The 25,441-nt window shown below is 40.6% G+C and overlaps 1 protein-coding gene across 1 annotated transcript in view; it reads right to left on the bottom strand.

The window, feature by feature from the left end:
• The window catches only part of CD109 (CD109 molecule), an 82,740-nt gene that overhangs the window by 54,779 nt on the left and 2,520 nt on the right, over nucleotides 1-25,441 (bottom strand). The window contains exons 3-5 of the mRNA XM_042892536.1: nucleotides 9,496-9,524; nucleotides 4,937-5,167; nucleotides 4,655-4,780 (exon numbers count right to left, since the gene is read on the bottom strand). Of these exons, the coding sequence (XP_042748470.1) occupies nucleotides 4,655-4,780; nucleotides 4,937-5,167; nucleotides 9,496-9,524 (386 nt within the window). The remainder of the gene's footprint in view (nucleotides 1-4,654; nucleotides 4,781-4,936; nucleotides 5,168-9,495; nucleotides 9,525-25,441) is intronic.

Here is a 25,441-nt window from a genome sequence, read left to right as displayed (position 1 = left end):
AACCTGATTTAAAACAGGATTCAGAGGCACTACTTCCAAGAATCCAAATTCTGCACACTTGGTAACTGATCTGTAACCACTGGAAGGGAAGTGTCATTCAGTGATTTTGTGGCACTTTAAAGACAAGATAAGAAACATAGAAATGTTGAACTGCTGACACTAAATGAGAAAGCTCAGGTCCTGGCATCAGGATAGCTAAGTCACCCAGAGATCACCCCATTTGCAATCTGAAGATGTTCCTAAAGCCCTGAGTAGATCCAAAAGATACTATGGATACTGTGGACTCAGTCAAACAGTACCAGTTACAGACAAGAAAGCATAGCTACAAAAATGCCAAGCCTATCAAAATGCAGGACAGACACGCTAAGCACATCTTAGCATTAAATTCAAGTTCATAGTGACCCCTGCTCTCAGGACAGGATTAGTGAATCTGCAACTTCATATATAATACAGAAAAACTTGTACCTCCATTAATGACAGCTGCAGCACAGGAATACCTACTCAGAGTGATCTGAGCTACTCATTTGCTTTAACTGAACACTGACTCAACCTCCACTGACTAAAACAGGAACTTCAATACCCACTATAACTTATGTATAGACATGCTATAAACCTGAAAAAAACCTCCCATATGATCTTGACATTCAAAGCATAAGCTCATTTCTGACTAAGAACCAAAAGAAATTTCCCATCAGTTAAGTATTCCTTTTCCTTTATTCTGCAAGGTTTCTTGCATCTTTCATTAATCAAACAGTATGATATGCTGTCAGAAAAATAAGTGTGGAACAACCCAGTAGACAGACTTAGCAAAATAGTGCATAGCTCCATAATATACTTCTGTGCATGATATTATCATCCAGTGTAAGACATTGTGCAGATACATGCTATGCCATACAGAAATAACGCGTATTGCTTTGTCATTAAATTCTTTTAACACCAAATTTGAAGATCAAAGAGGTGTACATTCTGAAGGAAAAGGCATCTGAAAGGAAACAAACTTCTACATGTGGTGTTTTCCCCCCCACCATTTAAACATCATATGAATAACCAGGTTTTTCCGGACCCCAAAGCCTACTACATTTTTACTTAGATACACCATTCCTTCTCTCCTCTATTTGTATTTTCATTTTATATATTTATTGACAGAAGAAACCATTCAACCTGACCTCCTTTTGTCACAGGTTTAGTTACTCTAGAATTCAGCTACTCCAGCAGTCTGCTTGATTTCAATGCATCTACTCAAAAGGCAATCATTCTTGATGTAAAACATCAGGCAAAAGAGAAGCCCTCAATCTCATTTTTTTGTTTGTTTGTTCAGGTGATTAATAACCTTATTGATGAAACAAACATCCCTGCAGAAAAGAAACTCTCCAGTTCCAATTTCTAATAGCTGGTTCATACCATGCCTTCCTCTAATACATTAAGAAGCTTTTTAAAACCTGTAATGGCACCCAGAGATTGTAATCAATAAATCCACTGATTCATTTTATCCTTCAGTGTACAGTCAGCATTGAACTTCTGCAAGTCCCCAGCAATAAGCTTTCTTTCCCATCTCCATTTGCAAACTCTATCATCAGTTTGTACTGGAAACACCCTGGTGACTGACATTTGCCATTTGCCCAACACTCAAGCCACTCTCCCTTGACAGACTTCACGTATATTGCATTGACATTTTTTCATTAGAATTTTATACAATAAAAAAAATCCTTTACACAAATCTGCTACGTGAATAAAGCTACCTACCTATTACATCCAAAATAACCCAAAAGAATTTAATTCTTTGATGTGAATTCCCACATCACCTTAATTGACATTTTACTCAGAATTCATACCATATGACAGGTCTCCCTTCCTACCTCACTTTCTCTTTCCTGTCAAGGACATACTCATCTTCTGCTTGTCAAGAAGACAACCATAGAGCTCAAGAAGTCTTCTCACAGTGAAATTCACTAAACCACATAGAGCTATCATAATACATACTAAATATTCCCATCTCTGCCACAGATTCACTGTTTCTTCATGCTACTGGGCTCTGCCTCCTCCTGGAATTTCTTTTGTTTCTAGCTAACTTTAAGAACTCTTTCATACTTTTATTAACCATCAAGTTCTCTTCAGAATCCTTACATTTCCTATAAATCTGCAAGAGTTCAGAGTTTCTCGTTGGAATGGTATCTATCTATTACCCTCTTTTTTTTTTTCCCCACTTATTAAATGTCGTCTTTCTTAAGTATGAACTGTATCCTTCATCAGTAAAAACAAAATAATCCTGTTTCTGTTCTGATCAAGTTTATCTTTTCCTAAGAGAGTATTTTGTTAAATGCAGGAAAAGCATTTTGCAGTGCTTTTCACCTTGAATTGTCTCCTGAAACAATGATGAATTAGAAGGGCATTATTTCAGACTCTGGATATCCTTCATGTCACTGAAGCATTTGGAACTCTATTTAAAGGATCCCAATCCTGGCATTCAAGGCTACACTCAATGCTAGAACATTAAGATTTACAAATTAATAATCAGGAAAATTGGGTGTTCTTAGTGAAAAAGAACAAAGACAACTCACAGATCTAACATGAATCTAACATTGCCCCGTCCTTGGACGTGTTCAAGGCCAGGTTGGATGGGGTCCTGGGCAACCTGATCTGAATGTGTATGTTTGGTGGCCCTGCTAGGCAGGGGGGTTAGAACTACATGATCCTTGAGGTCCCTTCCAACCCGGGTGATTCTGTGATTCTGAATCCAGCCCAGTGTACAACCTTTGGCAGCAGTCAACTTTCCGACAGCTTGAGACTGGGGAATCTCCTGAACAAGGGGTCAGAGTTTTTAGTTTACAATTCTTAACAGCCTTTACCTCTGTGAATTTGCCCAGCCATTGCCTTTGAACCATTGGGAATTTCACAACAAATGCTTGTGATGAGCTCTATGGTTTACCTGCTCCATTTTAATTGATTTGAAATTGCCCTCTAGCCAAGTTTCAGAAGAGACAGTGAACAAAATGTTCCATGTTTATCTTCTCCTTCTTGCTACTCATGACTTGAGAGACTTGTTTTCATGGCTTAATGACATGTATGCAGTACTTATTGCGCAGTTAAAATCTGAAGTATAATTTCCTATCATCTACTGAAATTTTACTTGACTATAGACTGTTTTCTCAGCTACTTCACTAGCCTAGATGAATCTGTGGCATTTTTCTTTCAATTTCACAATTTTTTCCCCTTATTTATTTAGTTATTTCAAGAGAGAATGCCATTTACATTCAGATCCTGAGAACAGCTGCTGTCTTTCCTTCAGCAGTGTTTCCTGACTTCAGGATTATTCATGACTTAGCAGAAAATCCTATCACAACTTCACACTAATGTTTTTTCCTCTAGCAGAGCTGTTGAAGAAGCCTACCCCCATTTCAAGACTTTTCCTTTGTCTGAGCCATGCTTCCCCCCATCCTAAAAAGTGCCTGTGCATTTGTGAGTGGTGCTGTGCTGAGAACCAGATCAGGGAACTGGACTAGGTCAAACAAAATAAAATAGTGCCTTAATCTTCAAACTTTTCAAATTCCCTGATGCACTTTAAATCTCAGCCTCATTACAGATGCCCCAGCACTACTAAGAAGATGCTAAGCAGCAGCACAGGGATGGGAAGGAGCAGCCAAGCCTAAGAACAATTTAAAGCATTTTTCCCAACGAGGACAATAGTATTGAACCCACACCCACATGAAAATGTGTTGCAAGAACCCAGTCTTGATCATCAGTTGAACATCTCATCTATCTTACCCTATAGAAAATCTATGAAGACATTACTTCTACTGGCAGATATCATTCTGAAGTTATACATAACTAAATGAGGTTTTCTGCTTCTGCCTCATGTTATTAGAAAACATTACACGGTTCTGTTTGTACTTGCTAAATGTCTCTGAACAGTCATTGCAAGCCAATTCGGAAATGCAGTTCCCATACTACGGGGATGTAGAGCAGTCTGAATAAACTTGACACACACAGTCTTGAACAACTAAGCCTCCAGCCATTTCGACAATGCATCTACCAGGGTATGAGAATCTTAAAGGATTTGGACTGATAGGACTGTTACCAAAGCAACATGCCAAATAAATTCTACCAGCTTTATTATGAAATAGTTCTGCTTCAGTATTCATTATTACTATTTTGCATAGTTTTTATTTCCTCAGTAAGAATTGAGTCACTATCAATTGCTGAAACACCACTAAGACTGAACAGGCATTTATAAATGACAGTATTGGATGCCACACCCTTGAGACAGTGACTGGCTGCACACCAGAGAACAGTGAATTTCTGTGTATTAGCTTTCAAAATAAAGGTAAGGATGTTTCACTCTAAAAAATAGTATTTCCTATGTTCTTTCTTCAATACACTTTCAAATAACACATTTTAGAATCAAAATGCAGTCCTTAGGATAAAATAAGCATGCTTGCTTCAATTTTTTTTAACATTTTTTTTCTTAATGTATTTATTTACAAAACCATTCACTACTAAAAAACTTGTGTGGTTTGCATATGTTTGATTTCTCCTCATGACCCATATTTATTTCTGGCCTTACTTTAGCAAAGCAAACACTATTTTATTCACATCTATCAGGACATCTATCAGAAGAAATGAAATTTCACTGTAAGCTGACATTGCTAATACTCACATTTACTTCCACATCTATGGACCAGTCTCCTAGTGGAGGATTCTTTGATAACTGAAATTTTTTTGAAACTACACCTAAATCACCCTCCTCCAGCAACCACTGCTGAATCAACTTCTTCCGAGGGTCCTAGGAAAAAAAAAAAAAAAAAGTCAGGGTCCATGTTAAATGCAAGTGGCTTTGCTAGCAAGATTTAGGCATCAATATATATCACCTGTGTTTGGCATGTACAGTTGGAATATACGAAAAATTCCAATGTATAACAAGATTCCTGTGGATACTTACCCGTACATATATATTTAGAGAAGCTTTGTAAGGTTTGAGATCAGGATAGACAGTGACAATCCGAAACATGACATCCTGTCCTGGTTTGTACGTAGATTTATCAGTTTGAATGAATACAGAGATACTCTTTGCTGTGTATATCAAGCTGGTACGGTTAGAGAAGACACGCTGGCCATCAGCATGGCCTTCCACCAGTAATTCATAAGTCCCAGAAGCACTTTCCAATGGCAACTGAAAAGAGAACAGTGCATCACTGTTAATTATCCAAGATATAACTGAAGAATCACAGAATGGCCTGGGTGGAAAAGGACCACAATGATCATCTAGTTTCAACTCCCCTGCTCTGTACAGGGTCGCCAACCACCAGACCAGGCTGACCAGAGCCACATCCAGCCTGGCTTTGAATGCCTCCAGGGATGGGGCATCCACAGCCTCCTTGGGCAACCTGTTCCAGTGCATCACCACCTTCTGTGTGAAAATTACTCCATAAAACACTTGCCATTAAGGTCTCTGCCCTGTCAACTTACGTAAACACTCAGAAAGAGAAATAGGACTTCAGGACTCACTTTAACAATTACACAGAAATGTATTCTCAGAGGCAATCTTCCAAAATACTTGTGATTTTTGCTAGTAATCAGATTTTCAATAACATAAGTAGGTATGTATTTATACACCATTAATGGACATTCTGCTCTCTTTTCTTTTTACAGTTACAGAGAAATTTCTTGCATTTGATTTTGGGGGCTTTTTTTTTTTTTCAGACTTTGTCATTTTCTAGCAATTTATTTTCCAGAAATATGAGAGCTGAAGAAGATACATATAGGCAAGATGAGCAGGAGAGAAAGAAAACGTTCCGTATCTCTTTATAAGGTTCAGCTCCATACCTTTTAGAGTAGAAAAATTAAATTCAGTATAGAAGTCTCCTGAGAAGCTGAGTATTGCTTTTCAATGGAAACCGACTAATTTTTTTCTCATTTCAGTGCTTTTAATGATTCATAATTACAGTAAGTACTGCAGTTCAACCAGTAAGATAAGTATTCTTCCCAAAGTATGAAGAGTAAATGTAGAGAGACTATACAGTTAGCTGAGATGCCTTGTTAAGGACAGATTCTGAAAGCTCCATCAGTGCTGGCAGCAAACACGCACAGACACTGCTAGCAAGGAAAGTTGGACCACATAAGACAATAATAACCACACACAGGTGTATTCCTCCAGTGAGTAGAGAAAATCTAGAGCTCACAATTTAGATAGACCAGTTCATTTCCTGCACTTAGATGGTGAAACCTCAGCTACAAGAGTTCTAAAGGCTCTAAGCAGAACAGCTGCAGGACATGGAGATGTCACCTTGAGCAGAGCCTGCACAGACAAGGAATGACCCTAGGTGCATTCCAGCCCAGATGCAAACTTCTGTCCTGCCATCTGCTTGGAAGTCTTTCTTTGAAGATGGAGAGGGTTTAACAAAGCACGCAGCTGGTTCCAGCAAGTAGTGCTGCTAAAAAGCTTAGGAGTCGCATGCTTCTGTTTGTAGTTAGAACAGTAAATCTGGAGTAAAGCCTCTGAAGTCAGGACAACTAAAACACACAGGCTAACATTTTTCAGCATAACCTATGGAAATTAAGCTCTCTTCTCGCACTGGTAATGAAAATTACATCTGCTAACTCACCAGGCACAGCACTTCAAAATTATCCTACCAAGCTCTATAATGAAACATTGCCTTGCTGTCAAAACTCATTTTAAGAACATACAGTGAAGTAATGGATTTTTTCCCAAACGAGGAAGAATACGACAGTGACAAATACCACAAATGCAAATGTCTCTATCAAATACATTTCCTTCTCCGTCTGCTTACCTATAAACAGTCTAACTACAGTTTCATCCCTCTCCGTTGAGTTTGTTTTGAAAAACAAGTTAAAAGGAAAAACCATTGAGAGGAAAAATAAATAGGCTTTCTTTTTCCACCCACAAACAGGCATATGATGACACAGGAGAAACAGTACCATTTAAAAGCTGGACTTATATAACCAAATTCTAGGTGCAAAACACTAGACTGAAATTGACTCTGCATTTCCTTCAACTACAGGTCAGTGTATACGCATTGCCAAGAACATATGATTCACATATTTCAACACTCAAACTTTCTCACCAAGTATTCTGGAATATATTAGACAGGAGGAACAGCCTTAGTTACTACGTCTGTCAAATATAGCCCCACAATTAATTCATTTAAGAATACTATTGTTTATTACAACATTATTTTAAAACACTTCTTTAAAAGTCTGCAATCATCGTTTACAGACCTTCTTTTTCTGTAGCCCTTTTCTATCATGAGTAAAGCTACATGGGATTTTGCCCTGATTTTTATGTCTTGATACTTTTTATATCATAACGTGGTGACAAAGCTGCCTATTGTACCTTTGCGGATGTAAAATCCAAAGACAACAGAAGTTTGCATCGTTCTGTAGTGTATTGGGACATCTGAGGTGTAAAGTAACCCAAATTTTGTTGCATGTAGCCATGCTAATGGAAACTGAATTAACACAATGTTTCTGGAAATTCACTGCTAAAATAATGGTAACCATTTGCCTCAGCCCCATCAATTTCATCTCCGAAGAATATTTCTCAACCTATGTATGAATTATGCATTTTTTAAACAGTACCTACCAGAAACTTACTGCAAAATAGAGTTTATCTTAGTTGATACACTCCCCAACTATATGGTATTACTATTCTTGTTCTGGCACCCCTAACACAAGAGAGACGATGGCCATTTCAAGCCCTTCTCCTAACCACATCAGCCACCCTCACGAGCACCTCAGACAAGGAAGCTCTTGTCTCCTCTGGAAAACATGACAAGTGAAACCATTACCCATTTTGTGCTACCAGCCAAGTATACTTTGGGCAGTACAGAAGTCTACCATAGCTACATGAACAACAAAAAAATATCTCTTAAAAATATGAGTCAGTTCTTCTAACCTGACATGTTACATCCAAACAGTGTCCTACCACTCCCCTCCCATCCCTACAACACGCCCTGAATGTTCGAGAAACGTGTAAAGGGTGCTCAAGGAAGGCATTGTTTCATTCAAGCAGTAGTAAAGCAGGCTAGCAAATTTAGATTGAGCTGGATATAGGGTCCCCTATTTTGTTTATTGCATGCTTGAAATGTTCTAGAAGAAAATGGACTCTTAGTACTACTGAAGTGATTATGGAATTCAATTTTATAGAAGCCTAGTAAGACATAAGGATGCTCTTAGACTGGACAAATTATATTAAAGAACTTGCTAATCTAACTTGTTTGGGTTTTTGTGGTTTTGGTTTGTTTGTTTGTTTGCTTGTTTTAATTGAATTTTTAATGTTTTGTAATTTATGTTTTGTATAGATACATTTTAACCTAGAATTCTTTACAATGTTGAACTGCTAATCATTACTGATTATCCATTTATCAAATACTTCCTGAGTATTTCATAAGACATACATTTAACCTATGATCAAAACCTAAGCCTACTGCTTTTAAGGATATTCAGGCTTACAGATGTTAAAAAAAAAAAAAAATAAAATAAAGAATTTGATAAAAACCTTTTTTCCTGACTCAAAGACCTAATTCTTTAGATCAAAGTTTTAAGATAAGCATACAGGATTAGAAATCCAGAATGCCTACTTAGTAAATATTATGAACTTTTGCATTATGTATAATGCATTTTTGTTGACTAGTTAGTTTACTATGTACCTCCACTGAATGTATGATTTACAAATCATCAAGAAAACTATGTATAAACTATGTATAAAGAAGAGCGATACTTTTACTTTAATATTTCTCAGTTATTAGAACAACAAAGATGATAAAGAGTCTGTAGTATCTCCTGTTCAAGGAAAGGTTGGGAGACCTGGGTCTGTTCAGCTTGGAGAAGAGAAGACTGAGTGAGGATCTGATCGATGTGAATAAATATCTAAAATGCCCAAGGCAACTGGGTGAGGCCAGACTATTTTCAGTGGTGCGCAGTAATAGGACAAGGAACAGTGGCCAAAAACTGGAACATAGGAAGTTCCACAAAAATATGCAGAAGAACTTCTTTAGTGAGAGTAACAGAGCACTGGAAGGGATTGCCCAGACAGGTTGTGGATTCTCCTTTGGAGATGCTTAAGACCCATCTGGACACCTATCTGTGCAAGCTACTGTGGGGAACCTGATTTAGCAAGGGGGGTTAGACTCAATGAGCTCTAGAGGTCCCTTCCAACACCTGCAATTCTTTGATTACTTTGCACAATTATTTCAGCTCTAGTAAGCCTTCAAAATGAAATAGTGGTGTAGAAATAGAGGTAGTAGCTAGTAAAAAAAATCATAAAGCAAAGTTCTGGGCTCAGTCTTTATGATAGCTTGTGATGATGCTGGAAGTGAGCTCACAAATTCTGTAAGTACTTGCAATAAGCTGTGGAGCACTTGATGTGAAAGTTCTTAGAGTAATGGTTAGCAAACGCATTCACACATCTCATCAACAATGACTTCTGAAAAATCCCAGGCAGTCAATATTTTCTTTGAAGGAAAGGAAATAAATACTTACTATTGGAAGAACAAGAGTCCCAAAGGAATCTGAATAATAAAAAAAGAAAGAAAGAAAGAAAACAGCGTCACAAACAAGCTTTATAAAAATTGAACATCAACACAACCAGGTTAATTTGCAGATCAGCTCTCCTCCCCATTCCCACAGTGCCCAAAATACCCACTGGACACTTGATCCCCTTGCTGTGGCTCCTCCTGCACTCAGTGTGCATGGACAGCCCATGCAGTCCTCATGCACAGGGTGCAACCTGTGGCCCACATGCTGGCCCACATGCACATGCTGTTCAGCCAGCTGGTTGCTGCCAAACACTGCCTGGAATGAAACTGAGAAATAGTCTGATGTGACTGCTGCACCGGTAGATATAGATACGTCATACTTGTATTTCCTTCAGCTCCACCAGGAATCTACAAGGGATCACTGTCAGGGGAGTGGGACTCATCATAAGACACAGGAGAAGAGCATCCTGGGATTATCAGAGAATCACAGAACATCCCAAGTTGGAAGGGACCCACAAGGATCACTGCATCCAACTCCCAGCTCCACACAGCATCAATCAACACTCAAACCCTATGTCTGAGAATGTTGTCCAAATGCTAATTGGACACCAACAGCTTGGTGCCATACCCACTGACCCGGGCAGTCTGTTCCATGCCCACCACCCTCTGTTGCAGAACCTGTCCTTAACCCCAGCTGCCCCTTCCCTGACACAGCTCCATGCCATTCCCTCAGGCCCTGTCACTGTCACAGAGAGCAGAGCTCAGTGCTGCCCTTCTGCTCCCTGTGAGCAGCTGCTACGAGGCCACCCCTCAGCTCCCCTGGGCTGAGCACACCAAGGGACCTCAGCCACACCTCACGTGTCCTGCCCTCTAGATCTTTCACCATTATGCAAGTCCTACAACAGAACGTTTAGAGAAGGAACCAAAGATTGGAAAAGGGATGGATGTAGGTGATTTAAGAAGGAACAAGTGATTAAGGGGACAAAGCAGCTGGCCAAGCAAAAAAAAAGAGGTTGGTCAAAACATTTGTCTTGCCATGCCTTGTGCCTGATCAGTACATTCTGTCCTGTACTCTTCTTAAACTCAACTTTAATTGTTTGTAGTTTTTTTTTAAATGCAAGAGACTAATCTATATGCATGTGTGTGTCTGGAGATCTAGCCACTAGTAATAGGAACAGGCTTATAGATTAGAGGACTCACGTTTAGGTGCCAGCTGGAGAGACAGGAGTGCGCAAATACAGAGTTGGCGTGCGTGTCAGTATGTGATCACTGATAACAACAGGACTTGATAAGTCAGCAATGGGTTAAGTTCCCTGCAAGCCAGGGAGATTGTCCCTGAGGTTGAGGAGCACCTGGAGGAGTTGGCATTGGAGGGACCAGGAGAGCCATGAGGCCTAGGGGAACACCAAAAGACCTGTGTTTGTGTTGGGAGCATGTGGGTTGCATTTCTTCTTCTCTGTGGAGGACACAACTGAGAGGATGATTTAGTGAAGGGTTGTTAGATAGGGTAGTATGGTTAGGTTGTAATTGGGCTAGGTGATCTTTAAGGTCTTTTCCTACCTGAGCAATTCTATGATTCTACAGATGCAGGACCACCTAGTGAATAGACTGGGCCTCCATGGCCACCTTAATGGTGGGATCCGCAGTGGGTGCAAGTACGCATGCTTATGTGTGCACAGAGGTCTCTGTATCAGCAGCTGGAGCAAGGCTTGCATGCCCAGATACTGGGAAGATCAATATTCAGTGCCAACTACTGGGCAGATTGTCTAAGCCCAGCTATGGCAGGGACCCAAATTGTGGGCATGTGTGTATATATACATATACATACTTTTTTTTTCTCCTGTCAACTAGGCCTTCATTCTGATCAACCGGAGGTGAGATAAAGGTGTTGCTTGTGTGAGCATGCCTGTCTGTGCTAATCTGTGTAACAATCCATGTAGATGTACGTAGCACATATGTATACCTGCGTGTCTGTGTGCCTACTGGGAACACATATTTGGCCTTGCTACTGGTTGGGACTGGGGCATGGAGCCACATCAGCCTCTGCCTTGCCAGACTGCTAGATTTAGCAACTCCCTAACAGTCACAGCTGTCTCAAATCTGCTAGAAGAACTAGACAACAGTACAGCCCAGGAAAATTGAAATGCAATGCTCCACTAGAATAATGGCTTCCAAGATGTTAACAGACTCCCAGCTGGGACCTACCTGAACAAGGAGGATAAGGTTTGGCATTGCTCTCCTTGAAAACAAATCCCCTCTCAGGTACATTTGTTCCTGGACCAAAGCATTCCTCTGTTTCTGAAAAGAAGCTGATTCTGCACCTCCTTCACGTTTAAGAGAAACCCAGGATATTCTGCATTAACCTCTTCTACAGCTAAGTATGTTGACTACTTTTTGCATCAAAACAACTTTTATGAAAGGAATGAAAAAGGGAAAAAACATTAAACTGCATCCCATCAGAGAAAAAGAAAAGAAAGGCAACTGGCAAAAAATTCCCTAATCCTAGTCCTTCCCTCTGGCTTGGTGCTTCTACTGCCATGGGAACAAACATGGAACAAAGTCAGCAACATGACTATCTAAGCTGTGCCTCTATGACAAACTAAACCTACTTCTTCACTGAGCATTGACTCTCATCTACATACATCCAACCCCACTCCTTTCTTATTATGTGGCTGATGGAAGACATTATACCTTTTCCAGGGTTGCAAAAGTACAAACCCAGAGCAGTACTGCAGAAATGTTACTTCTACATTTGGTGGGAGCAGACCTCTGTGTTCTCCACTGTTTCCCCCGCATTCACATACCCTGAAACATCTTTATTCAGTCTTCTATTCCCCCTGAGTTACTATTTTCTATTAATTCTGCAGCTAGAGAAAGTTTTCAAAGCCTCGTACAGCATTTACCACCCTCAAACAACAGAGCACACAGAATTAACCATTCGCACTGTATTACATCACCTTGGGAACACTTAACTATTATATCATTATGCAGGGCTTAATATAACTTAATATTTTAACTATTTCAAATAGCGTGACCTCAAATTTTCTCACAATACTGAAATTGCTACAGCTTTTATTTTAATTAACTTTTTTTTTATTTTTGTTTTTTTTTTTTTTGACTTTAATGGTGCTGCCTTTCACTGCCATCACCTCTCTTATCTCAGCATCGCTAGCCAATTTTTTCTTGGTTTAACAGAATTTTTTTTAACAGAGGTTGGAAAAGAAGTTGCCATATTGGGGTTAACAAAACCTATAGCTATTAGCATTCAGACATACTTGACAGTTTTAATGGCAAAAAATGCATTTTAATAATTTTCTTATTAGTACCATATAATTTAAATGAGTAGTACAACCACTGCAGGGGTCACTTTTCATGTGTATCAACAGAATAATTTTGTAATTTCCACTCAGTTACATCTTTTTATAATTCCTAGGATGATATGGGTTCACATCTATTTTTCACTCAACTGTTCACCCAGCATATGGGTTACATACATTCTACATAGAATTGCTGCCCTGACAGAGTTGCCTTCTATAGGCAACTGAATATTACCTCTGAGATAATTAAAAAAGAAAAAAAAAAAAATCACTGTATTGCCTTTTATAGAATCATAGAATCATAAAATTGTTTGGGACCTTTAAGATCATCCATTTCCAATCCCCCCACTATAGGCAAGGACATCTCCCTCTAGACCAGGTTGCTCAAAGCCCCATCCAGCCTGGCCTTTCAGAGAGGAAGCATTCACAACCTTTCTGGGCAACCTGTTCCAGTGTCTCACCACCCTCACAGTAAAGAATTTATTCCTAATATCTAGTCTAAATCTACCCTCTTCCAGTTTAAAACCATTTCCACTCGTTCTGTCACTACATGCCCTTATAAAAAGTCCCTCATCAGCTTTCCTGTAGGCCCTCTTTTAGGTACTGGAAGGCAGCTGTAAGGTCTCCCCAGAGCCTTCTCTTCTCCAGACTGAACAGCCTCAATCTCTCAGCCTCACCTTGTAGGAGAGGTTCTCAAGCCCACTGACCACCTTCATGGCCCTCTTCTGGACCTGCTTCAACACTGTGCTCATTGTGTTGGGGACCCAGAACTGAATGCAGTTCTCCAGGTGGGGTGTCACAAGAGCAGAATAGAGGAGCAGAATCAAGTCCCTTGACCTGCTGGTGACACTTCTCCTGATGCAACCCAGGATACAGTTGGCCTTCTGGGCTACAAGTGCACATTGCCTGCTCCTGCTGAATCTTTCATCAACCAACACTCCCAGCTCCTCAGGGCTGCTTTCTAGCCATTCTCCACCCAATTGTACCTGTGCTTGAGATTGCTCTGACCCAGATGCAGAACTTTGAACTTATCTGCCTCTTACAATACATGCTGCAATTCTGAAAGTCACTGCGGCAAATTTGCTATTGACTTCCAGGGTTTTTTACTTCCCCAGAACATCAAGCCTAGCCTTCTTACAGGTGGGAAAATGTAATGACCCCCTTGATCCAGAACTTCATTGCATTCGAAAACAAAACACTTATTTGATATCTGAACTCCAGTAAACATTGATTTAAAACATTTTTTTCCTTTGACATTAGCAAGTAGAAGGCAGTCTAGATGGATAGAAAGCAGTATGTCCCTGCTGCTGTCAGTGTGCTAAAGGAAAACTCCCATTCAGCATGTGCCATCCATTCAAATTATAACTTGGGTTAAATCAAGTGACTCACATCCTGCTAATGGTGCTTGCAGGCAGCACACTTAATTACTTCATTCTGGTATTCAATGGTTTAATAAGGATGGGTAGCATCTGGCCCTGAACAGCACAGTTTTTTCAACATGTTTATGCTACTGTTGAAGCCACAGTTTTTCCTGCCATTCCTCCATCCTCTTCATTTGAGAAGCAGTCCAGGCAATCCTTGACTCTCAGCAACCTCACTGACCTTGCAGGTTTTTACAGCCAGGAAACCCAGGCAAAACACACAAGCAGAGCAGGCATTCCCACTACATAGTGTCATAGAGACCAAGGAACAGCTAAGCTTGCCTGGCACATGAGGCTCCTGGAAAGGAATTACACAGTGCTGCAGAGTACCTGGTGCATAAGTATATTACTTGACTTCATTTCCAGCATCTACCCAAAGAACTCCATGCCCAAATAATCCTATTGAGAAGGGACATCATTTTGGCTAGAGGAAACTTATGTCCTTCTAACTCACAAAAGACAGTTACTGCTAACTGGGAAAAAAAAAAATAAGGGACTATATGTCACTGGTACAGGAGGTTGGCTGCAGAATAAACCAGCAACAACAGAGATGGTACAAAGCTACCTCCTGAAATTTTTCTCAATTGTATACTGAAAGTAGAAGTACTAAAAGTAAAATTAGAGAAGTAATGTTCCTCTAATTCCCATCACTCTGCATGGGAATGTGTGAATAAGGTCGTGCTAAAACTTAGTTTTGTACAACCACAAACTATGACATCACTTCATCAGAAAAAAAAAAACACCTTTGTCACTACTGAAAATCAGTTAATCACAGAATCAGAATCACAGAATTATTAAGAGTTATTAAGAGAAGAACAGCTTTACTTACATGCATGCAAGTAGATGTGCACACAGTTAAGTATTGCTAGCTAAATATAGCACTGGCTATAGCAGTGGCTTCAGTATGCAGTGAAGCACCAAGAACAGAAGTTATATTCATAGAGAATCATACCATAGTCTATTCCTCTGGGTTTCTACTTCCATCTTTACCCATACTAATACATACATGCACTGCATGCACTTCGCAGCTCTTTAATCAGAACAGTGCCTGCTTGCACCATCACTTGATAATGAGTATCATGCAGAACACAGCTATTTCAAAGTACTTCCCATACTTCAACTAGGTCTTATTATTAAGCCTGTTTTCCATATGCTGAAGCTCAAACAGCGTGAGGTATGATGATGTTGCAGAGTCAGAAGCAACACAACAAGTTTTCTCATATCTAGGAAGTAAAATTAAAGAATGCTAAGCTATAGGAAATGCTGTTTCGGATACAATTATGATAACCAGAGTAAAAGCCCAGCTACAAACAGAGGTGGTTTCCACAAGTTATTTCCAGCACATCCATTCATAGTATATTCCCTGAGCAAATACGGCTGTGGCAACTACTTCCTCATCAGTCACAGGTACTGCTAGCAGCGGGGAAGACAGGATGGTGCTAGAAATATTGGGTTTCACACATTCCCAAGCCTGGAAGACCTAAGAGCAGGTCTGAGCCAGGTACAGCTGTGCTGCAGATGGGAAACAGCTGGGGAGGAGGGAGATTTAAACCGAAGTCACTTCTCAGTTGTGTGACTCAGAAAGCATTCCCTCCCAAAAGCACTGTTAGAGAGCTGCCTGGCTTCCTTGATCAAGTCCATAGTGTCATCTTGTTCCCAGACAGTGAAAATTTATAGAAGAGGCACTGGGGCATTAGTAATCCACTGGTTTATGTAATTATTTTGATGGGAACTGACGCCTGGGCAGATCTGAAAGTCTCTGGTGTTGTAGTAAGTCTGTCTCACTGTCATGCATGTTTTTCCCACATTCTCAGAGCTTCTGAGCTGAGCCCTGGAAGTTCCACTTAGCTGCACCAAAAGGTGGCCAAAGCCCCTCTCAATCAGGAGCAACAGCCCAAATACTCCCTTTATGTTACTGCTGAATTGCTGAAATTCACTATATTTTTCTAATCCACTTGATGAATTAATGGTGCAGAAACCTCATGTTTTTAAGTAGCTATCCAGAATCCAGCAGCTAGCACAAAGCGCAGCTCTTGTGGATCCTCTGCCACCATGCAGCTGGATACCTTTACCTGCACAAAATGTGTAACACTTGCATGTGACTTACACATGACATCAGATGAGTCCTCGCTACATCTAATCAGGGGAATTTTTCTCCCTCCTGCAGATGGGAGGAGATATGGAAATCCCGTGGAAACAAATTCATATTCTCCATCCTCCTTTCTCATAGACTCATTGCTATTTAGGACAAACCAGAAAAAGAGGAAGAAAAGGCAGTAGGGTAGTGCAATGTCACTAGCACAGAGGGCAGTGGGAAATTAAATCATCTTTTTAAATGAACATTGCTACTGTACCATTTTTAGCAGTCTATCCTTTTAGCAAAGCAAACAGTTAGAAAGCAAGGGAACAATACAAAGCTGCACCAGAGGTTCAGACTAGACTTTAGGAAAGATTTCTTTACCATGAGGGTAGTCAAAAACTGAAACAGGCTTCCCAGAGAGGTGGTTGCTGCTCCATGCCTATCAATGTTCAAGAGGAATGTGGGCAATGCCCTCAGCAATATGCTGTAATTTTTGGTTAGCCCTGAAGTGGTCAGGCAGATGAACTCAGTGGTCTTTGAAGGTCCCTTCCAACTGAACTAAAAGTTATGCTACCTGTTATTAAGCTGACAACAACAGCACTAGGACCAGATGTAAATGTTACTTCAAAGTGATTTAAATATATATATATATATATATGTTTCCAGTGGTTCGTCACAAATAATTTCAGCATTACACGACTTTTCCCTTGTATAACAAAGCCTGTGGCCCAGGTCTACATGCCCTGCAAGGCATACTCACAGACCTCCCAAGTCTTCCCTCTGCCAAACAGCCAGGCCCCATCTACATCTGTACAGACATAAATACTCCTGTTTCAGCTTCCACTCCCAAAAAAGGATCGACGTTCCAGAAAAATGACTTTATGACTTGGCATGATTAACCAGAATTCATGCCAACATAAATCAGCACAACAGCAGTTAGCAGCTAACTTAAATTCAGGTCTTAAAGCTAAGTTCTAGCCTATTTAGCAGGCACTGCTGCAAACAGACTTTCTCACTTAACCTTTCCTATCTACGTCCTCATTTCTTCTCAGATCCATTAGAGAATGTGAAAATATAACTGGAATCACTTCACACTGAAGTGATGTCATAGCTTTCTTCTGGCAGCAGTGTTCACATATACACATTTAGGAAATGCTTACAAAAAAGTATTTTCTTTACAGTGGCAAATGGAATTTTTTCACCTGATTGGTCTATTAAAAAAAAAAAAAAAATACTTCTAATATCAGAGAAATGAAAAGTATTGCTCTTCATTGTCCTTCCAGTTTTTCCTTCCTATCCAAAATATACACTATTTTTGTGATTTCCAAAAAAAAGAAAGAAGTATAAATTCCAAGAGCTAAACTGTCCAAAGAGTAAAAAATTTTTACTCATGAAAGAAGGCCTACAAATCCGTGAAGTTTAAATTCTTTAAATGTGATATACTTCTCACCTGTTATCCTAAATTAGCACTTCCTAGTTATGCTAGCAGCCTGAAATAGACCATGTGAGCCACTGCTGTTCAACTATGGCTAAATTTGGGCCAGGTGTTAGTTGGAGATACAGTACAGTGATCAAATACGCACTCAAATACACACTCAGGCTGCCATCCAAAGCCCAGTGAAGACAAGAAACTTGTAGTAAAGGCTCCAGAAAGCATCCTGCTTGCCAGCACCACACGCCATTTCCTTCACAGCCACTCATTACTCCCCACTGCCCATTTCTACTGCTCCCTTTCAGCCTTTTTTGCAATTCTGGAGGCTGAAAGCACTAAAAATTTATAAATGGAATGAGGCAGGACAGCAGTTCTGCCTACAGATAAAGCAGAAAAGGATAGAAGGAAAAATGTGAACGAGACCAGAACTCATCTGAGGTGCATGACGAGATGGAGCACTGCAGCTTTGGAGGACAGAAGAAAGCAACATGCACAGATGCGTCTGTGATTAAAGCCCATTACCTCCCTATTTCTCCCACTTAGTTCAGCCCTGCACCCACTCCTGAGGACACCACTCTGTCCCCATCTCATAGACAGACAGATGGACCACTGCTGATGTTGGGCATCTCTGCTCTTGTGCTACTGTACCCACCAGCCCCTTCCACAAGCCAACATTAGGTTTTCTGCTCTTTCCACAGCATTATTCACCAGCTTTTCAGGGGCAGATACATGGGCGTTTCTCCCTTCATTTTCGAGCTGGGGCCTCATTCAGATATTTAATTATCTGCTCAGTTTTCTAAAGTACAACAACCAATTTTGTAGATGACATTATTACCACTTTCAGCCAAGTGGTCAGAGAGAGGCCAGTAGCAAGAACACAGTACACAAAACCCTCTGTGGTTTATCTGAAACACTGCATGCTGGGTAGGAAAAGGGAACAGCTTCATATTTTTAAAACTAAATCATCCCTTTAGCCACCCCGCAGCTACCAGCCCAGAGACTGAAACTCAAGCACAGGCTCTTTCCAAATTTTTCTTGAGACCTTCCATAGGTTTTTTGTCACGTATGCTCCACATCTGAGTTATTGCTGCCTACTACAGCCAAACAACATTATTCTCAGCAATTATAACTCTTCAGTTGTTAGGAAGACTAGTCTGGAATATTACAAAGCAATCTTTCTTGATGTCAGATCCAGTCTTCAAAACCATGCATACAATTCAAAAGAATCTCAGACTTAAGCCTCTTCACAAGAAAATGGGAAATTAATTTAATTAACTGACTTTTCCCTTGGTGTCTGCACACATATGCAAACTGATGGACATGCCCTGCTTTCTCGGCACTGCTGGCCATCATTACTTCACGGAAATTGCAATGGATCATAAACACAAAGCCTCTATTACTGCAAGTTAGAGCAGCTGCAGTTTTTATTCTGATTTAAAACACAGGGAAGTCATAGCAGGACAGAATATGGCTTAGCCTGTCTACACTAGATGCTTGGTGGTATTACTACCACCCCCATGCCATTAATTGCTGCAGCTGGAATAAAATTTCAAGGTCACTCCTTCACTGAAAATAAAACACTCGAGTACTATTTAAGTTTCCTCCAAGAGGCAATGAATGAAGAGGGTTTGTTTTTACAATGGTTTTCTTCCATTTTCTGGAAGGCACTCCGAGTCTGCGATGACAAATCCACATAATTTTTCTGAGACCACAAAATTGTTTAGATATATAAAAATAATACCAGAGCCTTCCCTCATCAGTGTGTAAGGGCAATACAATTCCTTAACCACTCAAAATAAATTCATGGGCCTCCCAGCTGCACCTCCAGGGAACTGGAGAAGTCGGGGAAAAGGTATCAGTCACTCTGGCACTTTTCTATGCAGACACTGGGGCAGCAATGAAACTAGATGGACCAGCAGTGTTGCTTGCCATGTGCTATTCAACCTCTGCACACAGGTTCTCATCTCCGTCTTCACAAACAAGTACCCAAGGACAGTAGGGCATGGTGCCAGTGCAGATAAAGAGTCATTGAAAGAGAAGCCACCTGTGTATGACTTGGAGACTCAACTATTTCCCAGCTGTTGCTTACCTCTGCAGGTACTTCTCTATTCCTCAGCGCATCAGCTTGGATTTCTTTCTAATCATTCCAGATCCATTTTGAGGCCCACTCTCAGCTCCCACTCCTTTCTCTTTAAAGCTAACTTTTATCTTCCTGAGGATTAGTAACCAGGTCTATCAGACACTTGCCCTGACAATTCACACCAATTCCTCCAATGTCTCCTTACACGTTTTCCAGAATGTGAAAGAGATTCCAAAAGTCTATTTAGCCCATGGTTCTGTCTCCAGCAATGACCAAGGACAGACACCTGAGTAATGCAAAGCACAAGCATATAAAATGACCCTTCCTTGGGTACTCTCCCAGCCTATATGTAATGTGAGGCTCAGAGCTCAAAAAGTCAACACGTCTTCATGCAAGCAGAGCCATAGACAGACTTTTCAATGTTGCACTTTTTCGATCTTCCAGACCCTTCTCTTCATTCATGCTTTCAAAAATCCACTAGCAGTTTTTAAATTTCCACCCATTCATTAAATATTCTGCAGATATTTTTATCCAACCTAAATCCCTACTTTACCAAGTACTCTTCAACCTGTTCCCCTCTTGTTGCCTTACTTCCTTGGCACTGCAGCTAGTTGCATTATAGATTGTATAATAGCTGATCCTCTCCATGAAGACTGAGCACTCATCTGCCTCTCAGCTTCACTGAGAAAGGTCCTTCTAGCAAGCCACACCCGTTGGTAGTCTTCCTGCTACTTATACAGTATTTTAAATCCTACCCTGCACATTCTTTCCTATTCACGGTTTGGCCTTTCCAATTTCATCCCTTCATACCCATGCTGCTCTTTTATGTTCAACCTTTGTAATCTGATCTCATTTTCCATTTCCACAACTTATTTTCTTTTTCCTTTTTTTTTTTTTTTTTTTTTAAATCAGTAGTAAGACTGTAAGACTGTTTCTTACTCTTCTGCTATGTTAAGTAATGTACACTTACAGCATTAACATTAATCACTCAAGAGATTTCTCCCATTGTTTAACTCATTATTTCTGATAACACCTCTCTCCCCAGTTTCAACTGTTCACTGGCATTTCTTTTTTCTTTCCAAAATTCACAGTCTTTACTTCATTTATTCCCTCTCTCCTCCCTTTCCTAAAAGATGCAAAGATCCTTCTGTTCACACAAGCAATAGGCAATCCCATGCAGACAAGTTGCCATTCACTTCTCTGTAAGATACAACCCCCTGCAACCAATCCTACTATGAACCAATTACAGAATCATAGAATCATCAATGTTGGAAAAGACCTTCAAGACCATCTAGTCTAACTGTCCACCTACCACCAATATTTCCTCTCTAAACCATGTCCCTTCATAACACATCTGAATTTCTTGAATACCTGCAGGGACAGTGTCTCAACTACATCCTTGAGCAGCCCATTCCAGCACCTGACCACTCTTTTGGAGAAAAAGTTTTTCCTAATATCCAATCTGAACCTCCCCTGCTGAAACTTGAGGCCATTCCCTCATCCTATTGCTAGTTATGCAGAGAACAGGAACACCCATCTCACCACAGCCTTCCTTCAGATAGTTGTAGAAAGCTATAAGGCCTCCCCTGAGCCTTCTTTTGTCCAGACTAAATAATCCCAGTTCCCTCAGCTGTTCCTCACAAGACTTGTGCTCCACATCCCTCACTAGCTTCACTGCCCACCTCTGGACACACTCCAGGGCCTTGATGTCTTTCTTGTAGTAAGGGGCCCAAAACTGAGCACAGTACTTGAGGTGCAGCCTCATCAGAGCTGAGTACAGGGGTATGATCACCTCTCTATTCCCGCTGGTTGTAGTATTTCTGATACAAATCAGGATGCCATTGGCCTGCTTGGCCACCCGGACACACTGCTTAGTCATGCTCAGCTGAATGTTAACCAACACACCCAGGTCCATTTGTTCCACGCTGTCTCCCAGCCACTCTGCCTGAAGCCTGTAGTCTTGCACAAGGTTGTTATGATCAAAGTGCAGGCCCCAGCACTTGGTCTTGTTGAACTTCATCTCACTGGCCTCAAACCAGTGACTCAGACTGTCCAGATCCCTCCATAGGGCCTGCCTATCCTCAGCGTGATGACCACTTCTTCCCAACTTAGTGTCATCTACAGACTTACTGATAGCACACTCAATCCCCTTGTCCAGGTCATCAATAAATATAATGAACAGCAGTGATCCCTAAGGAACTTCACTGGAGACCAGTTGCCAGCTGGATTTAACTCCATTCACCACCACTCTCTGGGCCCAGCTTTCCAGCTTGTTCTTTACCCAGCAAAGAGTGTACCTGTTCAAGACACAGGCTATCAGCTTCTCCAAGAGAATACTGTAGGTGACAGTGACAAAGTCTTTGTTGAAGTCTTGGTAGACTATGTTAACAGCCTTCCCTTCATTCACCTCATGGGTCATTCAATCATAGAAAGAGATCAGGTTGGTCAAGCAGGACTTGCCTTTATTCCACCCTTTCCCTGCTTCAAGGTCCCGCAAAGCAGGCTGCTGTGCTCATTTTGCCTCACACTGCTCAGTTTGATGGCATTGAAAGATGTGGTGACCAGAATGGCCTCATACAAACAATTTGAGCCAAAGAAGGATTCTCTCCCTCGACCCTCAAACACCATACAGTCAATCAGATAAAGCTCAAGTATTGGTTGGTATTGATGTTTTGATTTCTCTGCAGTTTACTTGACAGGACAGTTACAAATAAACTGGAATTAATCATAGAATTACAGTCGGAAAAGACCTCTAAGGTCATCAAGTCCAAACGCCAATTCATCACCATCATGTCCACTAACTCATGTCCCTCAGTGCCTCATCTCCACATTTCTTGAACACCTCCAGGGACAGTGACTCCATCTCCATGGGCAGCCTGCTCCAACACATCACCACACTCTCTGAGAAGAAATCTCAAACAGGTTGAACAACAGCCACAGAAACTTGTGTTTTTTAATTAGATGTGCTCCAACAATAGAGAAGTCTGTAAGTCTGCACTCTTCTCAGCTAGCTAGCTCCCTTGCCTCTGGATTCAGCCCCATCATCTCTTTCCACCAAACCTTCCCTTATCTGATTTTGCATCAGTTGTCTGCACGTGCTGAATATTGATAACTTTCGTGCAATTGTTCATCATGAAAAACAATTACACATACATTTGGAGGTTACACATGTGAAAACATGGTGCTCCTGCTCTACTGCTGCTTCACTTTTTAGGCTTTCACACATAGTTAGGAAGAAAGGAGCTTTCCCAGCAAACTCAGCAAAATGATTTACACTCCAGACTCATATTTTTCAGGATATATGTTGCAGTCATGGAGGAATCAGCCATAAATATTCAGAAATAGGGCACAGAGGCAAGGTTAACAAAAGGGACCAAGGCCATTCATTCTCATTTAGCTGTTACTTTACAACTCATAGTCCCTAGTCTTCTTCAGTTTCATATACTAACGTGGTCAGAACCATATTATTAAGTATGCAAAGCATGCCTCCTGGTAAAAGCAGATTTTCCGTTGTCTGTATGGACGATTGCTGCAAGTCTATACCTGACAGACATTCTCACAAAGTCTGTAATGTTTCATAAACCCTGGCTGAGTTTTTACCATGTTCTAATTCAGAGTTCCTTCTGCCAACAAGTTAACTGCACACTTGAAGAAACAGAAAAGCAGTGCAAATTAATTAACATTTACAAGCAAGTGACAAGGAACCTGAAGTATTTTAAATCAGATTCTTCAGTTCTCAAAAGTGCTTCTCACTCACCATGCCTTAAATGCATTGTGTTGTGTCTTAATTACCAGCTTTAACCAGATCTCACTCCTGAGAATTAAAATTGTTCATGAAGTCACTTAATGATGCCACCCCATTATACATGAAAGCCTTTCTTTAATTAGTTTTCTCAACTTCTCTGCTATTTGTATTTTCCGAAGTATTTCACCACAAATAAAAAACAGTGTTCAGAAGCTTTCTCAATTAAGGCGTAACTAACACTGCAATGTCTAAGTAGCAAACCTGGCAAGACAACAATACTTGCCAATTCAAATTACATCCTTATTGATCAATCAGAGGATTAATATGCATGGTGTGAACCACCCTTCTCTGTAATCACTGAAAATCAAGCTATTCATGCATAAAATTTAACTTGCTTTTCTGTTATTCTCATCATTTTTATTTGTTGACCCAGAAAACCCAACAGCTCAGATTGCATGTAAGTCACTGTTTTCTTCTGCAGTCATTTTCAATCAGTGAGGATTTTTCTGATACTGCAACTCCATAGAAAATGTGTCAAGGCTCGGTATGGTACGCAGAATCAGCTTGAATTACTGCTTTTGTGTTCTCCTTGAGCCTCCTGCAGATGATGGAAACATATTCTCTCCTAGTGACACACTGACAATTTTTGTTGCATTTGCTCATACAAAGTTAATCTGTAGCAGCAATACTCTGCTTGCAGACATTCACTGGGTTTGTTTTCATTACAATTAAACTGAGTAACTTCTGTACCAAAACACTGACCTTCAAACAATCTCCCTTGCTACAATACATCTGGATTCTGCTATGTTGAGCCAAGCTTAAAGCATCAGAGCTTGTTTAAATGGATGTATGCACACACTCTCACTCCAGTGTTTATAAACTTGCCACTTGTTAATGAACATAATTCATGATTATGTTATATTGTGAATATATTGCAACTGCTAATTTCCATCCCCATTGTCACATGAAAAAGCAGGCAGGAGATGTGAACCAAGATCCACTCCCACAGTCTTTAGTGGTCGGTTTTCCACAAATCACTCAGAAATCAAAACTCCACTTCCTGTAATAACATTAAACCAGTGAATGTTCAATCAACCATTAGAGGGCAAGTGCTCCATTTCTCATATAAAGCTGGAGTTATGTTATATGAAGAAAGAATAGCAGTGCCTCCAATTCAACAAGATCCTTTAATGGAGTTGACTCAAAAATCCAAAGACAAGCATGTTACTATGCTGAGCTGCTGCTAGAGGGCTAGAGCACATCCTTAACTTCAAGCAACTGCAGATGCATTTTATCAGATAGGGACACAAAAGGTCTTGCCTTTACATAACCAGCTGAGCTCTGTCTGCAAGATTAAACTAACAAAAAGTTGTCCACAGCCTGTCCTCCAGCCTTAGCCTCTAATGGCAGCTCTGCACCAGCTCAGTTCTAGCAGCACAGATGTTTGCACACCAAATCAGAGAACTTGTCTGCCTAAATTCAGCAAAATAACAATGATTCCCTCAGATCAGATCTCAGTTATTCAAGGCAATAACCCTCCCACTCTCGCTAACACCTCACGAGAAAAATTACAGAGCACAATGCTGCCAGCTTAGGCAATATGAATGTTGTGCCCTGCCCAAGGCAGGGAATCAGTCCCAGCTTTTGGGTATCCAGCACAGTCAACAACCGCAGGTACACGCTGCCTTCTTTCATACTTATTTAGCACAGGCATGGGGGAATAACACCAAACTCATGTGCACCGCAGGAACAGTAGCACCACTGTGTAACCTAATGGGCACAAATGACAGATAAAGCAGTATTTTCTGGCCACTAATATATGCACCGGTGATGTCATTTAAAGAAGATTTTGTGTGTCTGGAGATGTTTGGATTT

Source organism: Lagopus leucura, unplaced genomic scaffold (genome assembly GCF_019238085.1).
Source record: "Lagopus leucura isolate 7727_CA_CO unplaced genomic scaffold, USGS_WTPT01 Super-Scaffold_73, whole genome shotgun sequence".
NCBI lineage: Eukaryota > Metazoa > Chordata > Aves > Galliformes > Phasianidae > Lagopus > Lagopus leucura.
Note: the sequence above shows the minus strand (reverse complement) of the source record. Positions and strands in the feature narration are given on the sequence as shown.